At 37.2% G+C, this 11,809-nt stretch overlaps 2 protein-coding genes across 2 annotated transcripts; both read right to left on the bottom strand.

Moving 5' to 3' along the window:
- Window positions 1-241: 241 nt before the first annotated feature.
- Window positions 242-6,432, bottom strand: LOC113682336 (protein AAR2 homolog). Its single transcript, XM_027199499.2, has 6 exons — window positions 5,938-6,432; window positions 4,966-5,310; window positions 4,204-4,263; window positions 3,640-3,738; window positions 2,143-2,231; window positions 242-1,255 (listed from the first exon to the last, which is right to left on the bottom strand). Exons 1-6 carry the CDS (start codon window positions 6,263-6,265, stop codon window positions 1,106-1,108), a joined length of 1,071 nt encoding a protein of 356 aa, XP_027055300.2. The 5' UTR covers window positions 6,266-6,432; the 3' UTR covers window positions 242-1,105.
- An 867-nt stretch (window positions 6,433-7,299) lies between these two features.
- LOC113682344 (F-box/LRR-repeat protein 12) lies at window positions 7,300-10,699 on the bottom strand. Its single transcript, XM_027199505.2, has one exon. It carries the CDS (start codon window positions 10,131-10,133, stop codon window positions 8,736-8,738), a length of 1,398 nt encoding a protein of 465 aa, XP_027055306.1. The 5' UTR covers window positions 10,134-10,699; the 3' UTR covers window positions 7,300-8,735.
- Between the last annotated feature and the right edge of the window lie 1,110 nt (window positions 10,700-11,809).

An 11,809-nucleotide genomic window follows, 5' to 3' on the forward strand; every position in this document is an offset into this window, starting at 1 on the left:
TGAAAGAAGGAGATACGTCTGATGTGAGGCAGGCGGACAGAGGGGGAGTTTAAATCCCATGTAAAATGTACCGGGCTCGATCGCTATTTCGAGCAAAATAGTAACATTTATTTTAAAATATTGCATGTGATAGATTAAGGGAAGGGTTAAGGATTTCCGGCTTATTGGAAAAATAAGCACGGAAGGCTTACCCAAGCCGGCATCGTAAGTGAACAGAATAAGAAGCAAAAACACGCCGTCCAGTCGAACGTGGAGCTTTTTTTTTTTACTGAGAGTTTTACTACACTGTAGAGTACTGGGTCTGGAATTTCATGGTACACGATGACTTTTGCGGTAAAAAGAAAAAAAAAATAGTTGTCTCATTTACTAATTCCTTTTTTCATCGCGGTTTTAAAATCTATCATAGTTTAAGATGAGAAAAGGAAATAAAAGAATCCTATTCACAGAAAAAGCAGACATACTTCTTTTAGGGCATGTGCCGTTAAGTGGGCTGTTGAAAGTTTCATTACTTTGAATGAACACCGCTTCACAGTTAAACACTTAAATCAGAGGTATAAATTTTGACTGATATTGCCAGTAAGAGCACGGCCAGAATTTTATGATGATGGCGTTCAGATTTGTGTTAAAAAAATATCACGAGTAATATCCATAAAAACAGTAGCCATGTCGCAGACACTCATTGAAGTGGGAGAGATTTTTTTTATCCAGAGCACGCCAGCCAGGCACGCAGGGAAAATTGAACAGGTAGCGCTTTGTTGTCTAGTATATTTGCCATCGCGAGTACCTCTAGAGCAAATCTACAGCTCGCTGGCTGCAGGTGTGCGCGCTAGGCAATGCAGGTTTGTTATAGCAAGCACTACGGTAGTACAATCGAGATGATTCCCTTCTTCAACGCACACACCTCATGCCGTCCCAATCGCTATTCCTGGAAAACCAGCAAACCCTCTAGTTTTTAACATAAACAATGGAATGGCTTTGTGACCTTTTGATGGTTTTCCTGACGGCCCAACAAAGAAAAAAAAAGTTTACATTCACTGCTGATGACAAATTTTTTACCAGTGTAATCCAGCTCCGAACCGATTTCAGTACAAGCGGTGTTTACGCATCATGTTTCAACCACAACTGGTGCAAACTCCTCCGGCTCGCTCTCAAAATCCCAGTTGAATCGTTTGGTTAGATGAAGCCGAAATCGCCGCGCCTTGTCCACTAACTTTTTATCCGCAGTCGTCGAACTCTCCATGTTGGAGAAAAACACCTGAACGATTAATAAGGCAAGGAATGAGGAAAAAGCGAATGGAGAATAAAATAGAGTAAAGCGGGGAAATGTTGACCAGGCGATAAACAACAGCATACACGACATCGAGTTAAGATAATTACTATACAAACAAAGAAATACAGAACAAAACAATCACGTAAGTAACAGGACTAAAGGATTAGGAAGATTTTCGGCTAAGCTCAAAGATGCCTAATACGATCTGATACAAGATAATTTCAGGGATAATAAGTGTTGTTTTACATCTTAATTTCGGAAATCTAAATCTCCATAGAGCGTTTCATAAAAGTATAAAAAAAATTGACCTAAACAGAAACACCCTGTGGAAGCGTTTTAAAGGGTCAAGCGTGAAAATGAAGCTGCGGGAGGCTCGGGACGGAAACAGTTTCTCGAGGCCTCAGCCTCATCGATTTTTAAGTTCCGCTGGGTGTCTAGTTTTGGTAATGACTTCTCTTCATAAATTTCTTTAAATGAACATCACCTCTCCACTATCTCGATTATCCTTTTATGATGTTAGGGATAGGAAGTATCTTAAACTTATGTACCTTAATGTAATTAACTATTAGATATACTTTTAGTGGGGTAATAACGTTCAGTTACCGGTTAAATTTTTTTCATTATTAAAACCTTTAAAATTGTTGTTGTGACGCGTTATTCGATTGAATTGGAAGGGTTAGGTTCTAAAGCTAGCTGAATGTTCTTTTTGTTCCATTTCAAGATTACAACACTAATTTCATCCTGCAGTTTACTAAAGCTGTATTCAGCTGACACTGGTGATAGTGCCAAGGCTATCTGTTTCAAATAGGTTCTCCTGTTAGCAATTACGACTCTTTACTAAGAAAATAATATTTATCCTCACTGGCCATTACCTGCAATGTTGTGGTAAGGAAATTGTTGGTTGACACAATGTCCACAAAGAAATCTTTTGGAATTTCTTGCACTTGAAAATGCAACACACCTAAGCGAAACAAGGCAGAGTAGTAACTTAATAAAGAACAAAAGAAAACAAATTAAAAACTTGTATACAAAGAAAAGAAGGAATATAAAAATCAACTTTACTACACTTGTGTGATGTGGCTATAATGTTCAACTGATGGGTTGTAGGGAAAAAAAATTCTCAGTGGCTTTTTATGCAACATCAACTTCTCCTTTAGTTTCACAAGGGAATACACGATTGTTTGAAAGGAGAATTCAGAAATTGATCAGGAGTCATTTTAGGTTTTGTAACAAGTACCCCTCATACAAAGCAGTCTGATGCATCAATACAGTAGCAATGACAGAGGGTCTTTTCTTTTCCCAGTCCTGCATATCTCCACCTTCTCTCCAAATAGGAAAAAAGTCTTAAGTTACAAAAATAAGCTACCAAGTCAGAAACAATATACAGGACACTGTTTTGGATTAACATCATCTTGTCGACATGCAGTAGTTGACAAGATGGTTGGTATAGCTAATAAAAAATACTTTTTTCCTTTTGCCCACACTCTTTACCCCACACTCCAGATGAGACAAAGAAAAATCTTTTCTGTTTCATAACCAAGCTGAAATTTACAACCTTTTCATTTACACATATAATGCTTTCAACACGGCTGATCATAATGGTACACAGGATGCATGTCACAATTGAACCTTGTATTGGCCCACCTCACCAAAGAGTCTCTGTGATTCAGTTGTAGAGCATAGGAGCTGGGAATCCCTGGATATCAGGTTTTATTCCCAAAAGGGATTTAGGATTTTTCCTTGTCAGCCATCTTTTAACAGACAAAAACTCTTGAATATTTTTTTCTCATAGAAGAAATCCTGTGCCAGTATCTTATCACTTTAACCCTTTAACTCCCATGAGCGACCGAGACAGAATGACTTTCCTTACAATATCAATACAAGATCAACCAGACAAGTGAAGAGAATAAAGAAAAATATCAATTTGGGGAATGATTGGCTGATCCAAAACTATATTCTCTGAACTAACATTATAAGAATTGTATGGTTGACAGTAAGGAGAATTACAAATTTGAACTGGGAGTTAAAAGATTAAGTCTCTTTTAAACCCTTCAACTCCCATGAGTGACCAAGAAAGAATTTCTCCTTACAGTATAAAGCAGACAATTGATGAGAATAGAGAAAAATATCAACTAGGAATTAATAACCGATTTAATTTAACAAATTTGCCAAAATAACTTCGTTAGAAGTGAATGGCAGACAGTAAGGAAAATAACTAATGAGATCTTTGGAGTAGAAGGATGAAATCCACCAATTTTACCATTTAACTCCATCATACACAATTTAGTCACTCTTTCCCAAATTATAGATAGATTTCAAATTGATTGGTATGTGCTTTGAAAAACTCAGTGATAAAACAGACTACTTACCTATCAGGGCATCAAATATCTCACTGTTAGTTGACAAAGCTTCATCACAACTACACAGCAGATTGAGAAGTCTTTTCCAGTGTTCAAATGCATCATACACTGCCAAAAATGTAAAATTTTAGTTAATTATCCATTTCAGTGAGGTACCGCTTTTTTTTTTCTTCTCCAAAACAAAGTCTAACTCACAGCTATGTTTTATCTCTCTCTGGTTTATATTCACTGCTGTTTTTATACTTTATTGAGACTTAATATTCAGGAGTTTGAAAGTCAGAAAACAACTCAAAATATCAAGAAATAGCCCCCTCAAAAATGAAATTTAGTTGTGGCTGAGGTCAAATAGGTTGTCTACTAATGGAATGTCTCAAAAACAACAACAACTTTATCTATACACAACAGTTACACATAAACTACAACAATTATAAACTACATAGAGAGTATAGTTGCCCTTAATAACCATGCAGGAAGTGACAAAGGTAGGGCAACCACACTCTTGAAAAAACAGCTTTTAACTGCACTATAATATTTACATTAATGAAAATAAATAAATAAACGCAAAATATCTACCTTGGCCAACAAGGAAACACACAAAGGCAAACTGAAGTTCACCAACAATTTCCTTTCTGTCTTGGATGATAAAAAAAAAAGAAAAAGAAGCAATGAAAAGGAAACAAGAAAGACACAATTCAGATAAAACCATGATCAGGTCCTATCCCTTGAATCAAATGTTTAAGTCATGGGAATGAAGGAAATGATCAGTGACTAATGAATTTCTGGATGGTTTTACAAATTCTCCTTGTTAGAACCTAGGAAATGTGTAGAGAACAGTATGGAGAATATGCATTATGATGTTGGGTGTAAAGGGTTAATGTTTGATTCAGGGGTGATACTTTGTGGAAGTATCATAGTAGATGCTTATTACTCTTTGAAATCAAAATGTTGAGGCAATCTGCAAACTTTCAGATTAAAAATTGGCTGAATGAAGCTGTCATGTATTTTTTCATAGTTTGATTAAAACAAGCTCAGAAAATAAATTCAAGATTCACTTTTAATCCTTTAACTCCCACAAGTGACCAAGACAGAATTTCTCCTTACAATATCAATACAATATCAACCAGATAAGTAATGAGAATAAAGAAAAATATAAATTTGGGGATAATTAGTTGATTCAATACTAAATTCTCTGAACTAACATTATAAGAATTGTGTAGTTGACAGTAAGGAGAATTACAAATTTGACCCAGGAGTTACAGGATTAAGAGGAGGAGAGCATAATTTTAAACAGTTATAACTTCTTAAATGAGTTACAGGTCCCACAAAAATACTTACCTTTCATGCCACTGATCATGTTACCAAGAACATAACTATTGTCCATGTTGTGTTTGCTAATTTCTGCTGGAGAGGCACCCTCTGGGAACTTCTGTTTGGGAATCTCTGAAAATCTTATCACAGAATCTGGATTGTGCGCAAATGAAGAAATGGTGTCCTCACACATTGAAGGCTTTGCTCTTGTATGTGATGGCTGTTGGGGAAGCTCAGTTGCTGAAGAAATCTTTTTGCATACAGGTTGAAGTCTATCTAGTAAATCTTTAGTTATATGGCTGGTCAAGGAGACCCATTTCTTCAAGTGTTCATAAGGATAGGGACCAAGAAAAGAATCCAAATCTTGTAAACCTATACATGTCGAAAAATAAAATCACAAACTGTGTTAAAAATATTGTGAGCACCATGACTGCTAGTGATTCACACAATTCTCTGTTTTAAACTTTCAGCACTCTATAGTATCAGTCTACATGTTTGCTGTGCAGATGCATTTTATATGCTCAGACACACGGTTATCAGACGCACATATACAATTTTCATGCATGTTCAAACTCTACCAATTAGCACACTACACTAACAATGAAAAGTAAAGTCTGTACTCAAGCCAAGCTCATTCTGGTGTCTATGGCAAGAAGCCACTAGGAATATATTTACTCTCCCCTGGATGAGATGCCAGTCCATTGCAAGGTTACCCTAAATCATTTCATTGGACTTCCCTGATAATCTGCCAGTAACCATTTATACCCCTTAGTAGACAGAGGCGCTGTGAGGGTTCTTATTAGTAATTCTCCTTACTGTCTGCTATACAATTCTTATGATGTTGGTACTGAAGGTTTGGTATAGGATCAATTAAAACAAGTATATTTTTCTTTATTCTCATTACTTGTCTGAGTGATAAATTTATCTTGTAAGAAGAAATCCTATCTTGGTCACTCATGGGTTAAAAAATATCAGCATGAAAATGTAAAAATACAATACCTTGCCTATATCTTGTTAATTCTTCTTCATTACAAACCACTTGAATCACATCCTCACTGCTCGGATCCCATTTCATAACAAAGATATCTTGACACTTTGTGAATAGAAATAGGCCCGTTCTCGCAGCGCTTTCTCCTCCACCAGCTACTGCGCTGTAGTATATAAAATGAAGCCCGGGTGGTACCATTTTTACTCCTTTAAATCGTGGACCAACGTTCCATGAAAAGTAATCAATACCGAATTCGGTGCCTTCGGGAACGTCCAAAACTATCAGGGTCGCGCCTTCCTTGTGGAGGCGATTCGCAACTTCAGGATCCATTTGAGCCATTTAAAATGGCCTCTCCATGTAAGCAAACATCAAATAAGTAATCTTAAATATTTCTACGGGAGTAAAAACTGAACAGTAGGCAAGTCTCCCTAAAACAAACTGTTCAGCTCCAGAAACGCTATCATTACGTCCGCCATGTTGACCGAGGACAGGCATGAAAACTAGCGACCAGACTGCTGAACAGGTGAATAGGCCTGTGGATAACCCTGTCATGTGACCCCTTAACTTTACCAAAAAACAAAAACATGTTACCTGACCTTTTATATAATACGATTTTACGATCACTTATCACAATATTTATTAGTCTCTGCAACCAAATTTTTCAGGAAAAAAATTTTATCGAATGGCGAGTTTAATTTTCTGCAATTATTTGGCTTTTGTGTGGGAGGGAAAACAGGAACTAAGACATGCGATAGCTTGCACTTATCAAATGATGTTTTAAGTCAAAATTTGTTGAAATAAATGGGACAAATATGATTGAGGGTACTTAGCTTGTGGAAAAACGGAAACAGATAACTACTAGTTTGAAATTGGAATTTTTGGGCTGCTATGGGCAGTTGTAGGGTTGTGTGACTCTGCATCTGCTCTAAAGAAACCCAGGAAGAGGGAATGTTCAGCTTGTTCATTCAAAAAATTATTTATCTTTTTTTTTTCTACAGAAACAGATAACTACTAGTTTGAAATTGGAATTTTTGGGCTGCTATGGACAGTTGTAGGGTTGTGTATATATCTTTTTCTTTTCTACAGAAACAGAAAATGCCCATCATAACTACGAAACATAAAAGAAAATCAATGAATGCATCTCCAAATGTAGCTTACTATGCTAAAATATTTTAAAATTTTGACATAAAAGTGATATGGATCATCAAAATTTTGAAGTAATCAACCTTCAGTATGATTTGTAGCATTTTGCTAAATTGGGTGTCAAGTAAAAAGGTAGCTTAATAACAACATACCTGTCAGAACTTTTGAATGGCAGTAGGCATAATTTCTTTAGCAAATACTTCAAAAAGAAAGATATGACACATACAAGCTATTGTATAACAATTTTCTTGGCAACTCTTCAAAACATCATTTACATAGTTTGAGCTACACCACTCATACACCACTAACATTGTGATTTCTTAACAATTTTTCAAAGAAATTTGTCATAATTATATGATATAAATACACTGCATTAAATGTTCTTTTTTGGTCATTATAGATTTTCAACATTTTGAGCTATATTTTTAGGATCCAGTCCTAGAATAACTTCTTTCTTTTAAAGTCCTTACACAACATTTAGACAAAGGATTTGCAACACCACTTGACTTCTACAGCAAGACAAAGAAGAAATGACTAGCAGAAGGGCCTGTTATGTAAATGATTTCAAGCAATGACTTAAATTTGTGAGTAAAGTGTGAGATATACAATTACCTATTGTGAATTATTCAAAACTACTGAACAAAAAAATTGTTGGTTTAAAGTATCCTTTAGAGGAATTGAAATGGCAAAGCCCTTAGCTTAAAAGAAAAAGGGAAATACTCAAGTGACTTAAGATTATTCAGTGTGGCTTAACTCTCAAGTCAAATTCACCTGTGCCACTTTTGGAAACATAGACATCATTTTAAACATATAATTAGGCCTTTCCATAACAACAGGGTTGAATACATTTAGAAAAAAAACTCCCACACAAGAAATAGTGGTGTTGCAAATCTTAACAAAGACTAGTTGGAAGGACTTAAACAATGTTGGATAAATAATGCATAGGGAATTTCTTGAGAAACTTTCCTTTCTGCTCCATCACTGCTATATTAATTCTCCTTACAACACTGCACTGTCCAGCTTGCTTGGTACACACTCTGCTATGTTGGCATTATTTACAATGTTGAGAAAAATGAAATCAATTTGACAATAATCCCATTTGAGGTGAATTTTGGGCAGCAAACAGAGGGAACTAATGTAATACACCAAATTTCAGTTGCAAAACACAAAAGCTTACTGAGAAAAAAATCTTCATAAAGGTACAGACTGTTTGCTCAAAATCAATACAACTGATGACATAAATAGTTCCAAAGAATGAAAAAGTAACTAGATAGAAATGAACCATAATTGAATTCAACCTCGGTGAAAAAAAGAGAGATCCTTGCAGTATCTGGGCGAAGTAAAATTTCTTTTAAATTGGATGTTTTTCCCAAAGGAAATTCATTAGAATTTGAAATTTGAGATTTTTTTAAGGAATAATAAAATCCAATGCTGATATTTAAGAAGTCCATTAAGTACGGCCATCTGCTAACAAAGGAATGGCTTTAAATCGATATGATCAACTTAATCCATAAGTTGAAAATGTCTCATATCATACACTGGTGATTACTGTAATGTTGAATATTAATTTCTGATTGTGAAAATAGAATGAATATATTTTTTTTTATCTGCAACATCTGGCTACTATGTACAATGAAGATTTTTAATGATTATAAAAAAGAACTACCTAAACATGCAATTTGTTGATTACTTTGCCAAGTGTGTTCTCTGGGCTTGGCAGTAGGCTCTCCATTTTGATAAGGAGTCGTTCCACAGTGATGGTTTCTCCACTGTTACCAATGGCGACGTGCTCAATGCGGGGACTGCAGAGTTTAACTTCCCTGATGTGTTTGCATTTGTCTCTAAGTTCCTGGACCAAGTCCGCATCAGAATCATCAATCAACTTGAAATTGATTAAAGACACTGCCTCAATAAGAGGGCACATCTTGATAAGGTTGGGTACTAATGAACTTTCTGACAAGGCCTCCTTACGAAGAGGTCCAAACTCCAAAATCCTCAACTTGGAAACAAACTTAAACATCTCAGCTATCACTGAGGGGGGTATCCTTGGGGAGTGACTAACTCCTAAGTATCGTAGGGACGGGGAATGTCGCAGAACGCCCTCCAAACATTCCGCCGACAGTAGAAAGTTCCATCGCAGATCTAAAGTCTCTAAACATTTGTAGGCCAACGTTGGTCGAACTTCTTGGTAAATTCTCAAATGAAGAATGTGCCGAAATCCGCATTGATTCATTTTGAAATAGCGAATATCCGGCAACCTAGAAATCACGTTTGAAAGGCCAGTGGTTGTCACGAAATAGCAACCGGTCAAATCGAGTTCTTTCACCACGGTCTTTTCCCAACTGACTGCCATCAGTGCCTCATCGGTGATCTTTGTGAAACGAATAAGCAGTGTTGAAACAGATTTACAGTTATTTAGGACTCGATAAAGGTGTTTTCCCCGATAATTCTTGCATTCGTTCAAGCATATCGATTCTAAGTGCGGACAATTCATCGAGACCTTGAGAAGTGCGTCATCAGTCAGTGTCTCGCAATCCGTGCAATCAAGAATGCGCAAGTTCCTCATTTTCGCAAAAACATCAGGCACGAGACTCTCAGATGAGTCCATCCCTAATCCAACGTATCTCATTTGAGTAAAATGCCTCGGTAATCTTCTCATAAACTTGAAATTTCCCCACGAGTAGCGTAAATCCATGAGTTCTAAGCCCGTTGGAAAGTCGCGTATACCTTCGTGTCCCGTTTCGCTTTCAACCTCCGCTCCGTAAAAGACCAGACTGCGGAGTTGATGGCATCTTTTCGCGAGTTCTTTAGCCACCTTGGCTGTGAGGGTACAGCCGCCCAAATTAAGAGCTTTTACCGAAGATAAACGCGTCCTGATCAACATCAACAACGTCTCTTCATCAACCGCAGGCCAAAAATCATTCATGTCAACAACACACCAAAGCGAACGATCGTACGCAATTCTTCTCCAGCGCGGGCAAACTTGAGCCAAAACCCCAAGTTCTCTTTTCGTAAAGTACCTGAACACTTCAAGAATTACTGAGTCGGGTATTTGTTTCTCCATTTCCAGGAGACACCGCTACTGACGATTGTACTCTCGCAGCTGGCGTTGTTCACCACGCGCAAGTGAAGCTTGCGTGCTTTCCTCAAGCACGGCTCAGCCAAGCGCTTTCCTCTATCGCGAGCGATACATTTTCGTGAGAAACTGACGCCATATTTAACCGAAACTGTCGATCCTTAAGAGTAAAGTTAAACAGAGAGAGTCATTTTCTAAGCGCAAAAGATCTCCACGTTTTGACCATACAATCACCAAACACTGTAAACCTCATTATGAAAAACTCAGAGCATTGTTTCGCCGGATGAGGGGCCAATGCCCACTGGCTTCCGGGCTCTGATTGGAGCTGCGCCATGACGTCACACACTAGACACAAAAGAAACCATTTCAGCTCCTTTCAACACAATAAGCGCCTTTGGACTTCGCGTCACGCGCGCGATGTTTAACGCGGATTTAGGCGAAAAAAAAAACGCGTCCCTCCTGAGCGTCGCGTCACTCAAAACTTGTGTATTACTTTTGAAATCCATCTAGATTCACGCGAGAGATTCACTCGATAAACGATTCTTTCATTTGTAGATGACTAAACAGCATTAGTGCCAGAAAAGTCAAAGCTCAAAACAATTATTAGCAACAGGAAGCGACCCAACACAAAGCTTATGCTTCTTACCTAATATTCACTTGAAAACCAACACTTACACATTTGTTTGCGAAAACATCTGTTTACCAACGCTTTAATGGTCAAAATTTTCTTCTGTTTACAATCTTTATTCTCTTCAATGATATGCTTTTCACTGGCCAAGATTTAAACCCTGTAAAAAAGATTCTAGATCTTTTAACTATTCCCCCGCGAAGGATATTTTCAGTATCAGAGTGATCTATATTGATTGTTAACTTGATAATAGTGACTAAGATACATAATTTATGCTCTCTCTCTCTCAAATATTTGCCCAAGCATATCTGTCTAGTTGGCCAACAATTATCACAATTTGCGTCGCTATTGGCCCTTCTTGCATCCGTTTGTTATTTTTTAGGGAAAAAAATTAGACACTAAACACAGATAAGCATTGTACGTAAATGTGAAGAGCTTCCCAGAGACGCTGAAGCGTATATAGATACATTGTTGAGGATCTGGCGGGGAGGCTTTTTAAAGCAAGATTGTTGTCAATATAGATCAAAGTAAACATCAAGTACGATTCATCTTTGTAAAAAGGTGGTTTCATCCCTTCTTTTGAAGTGAATGATGAAAAGACACGTTTCCTCTGTTTAATGAGCATATGATGTCGCAAGAGGCGTTTTTGGTTTGGCCTTTATCCTCCACCAATGTGACCCCTACATCCTTTAATTAATTAGCAACGCATCACTGCCCGTTCTCGGAATGTAAAATCGTTGCCGAGAAAAATCTGTTGATATTTAAACAGGCGCAAAAGTTTCCAGAAAGTAACAGTCATCCGGTCATTTCATTAGATATGAGATCTTCGTTCATATGCTTCCATCTCTAATGAAGATAGCTTTACAGTGAAATACCACTTTGTCGGGAGCCTATCACGGGGCTTCTGACTTCGCCGGTTTTTCCATTGCCTCTTAACCAGCTGATCGATCGAGGCATCCGAGAGCAAATATGCCTGCGGGAGTCATTGCTTTATTTCAGACATGAACGAAAGTATTTATAAAAGTAATTAATATTT

Source organism: Pocillopora damicornis, chromosome 7, assembly GCF_964200805.1.
Source record: "Pocillopora damicornis chromosome 7, jaPocDami1.2, whole genome shotgun sequence".
NCBI lineage: Eukaryota > Metazoa > Cnidaria > Anthozoa > Scleractinia > Pocilloporidae > Pocillopora > Pocillopora damicornis.

What these genes read in the sequence shown, in the direction of transcription:
- LOC113682336 (XM_027199499.2), bottom strand. Translation starts at nt 6,265, where the DNA reads ATGGCTCAAATGGATCCTGAAGTTGCGAATCGCCTCCACAAGGAAGGC. An exon ending in ATTAACAAGATATAGGCAAG is followed by an intron (nt 5,311 to 5,937) that starts GTATTGTATTTT and finishes CGACATGTATAG; the next exon opens with GTTTACAAGATTTGGATTCT. An exon ending in TCCTTACCACAACATTGCAG is followed by an intron (nt 1,256 to 2,142) that starts GTAATGGCCAGT and finishes TTAATCGTTCAG; the next exon opens with GTGTTTTTCTCCAACATGGA.
- LOC113682344 (XM_027199505.2), bottom strand. Translation starts at nt 10,133, where the DNA reads ATGGAGAAACAAATACCCGACTCAGTAATTCTTGAAGTGTTCAGGTAC.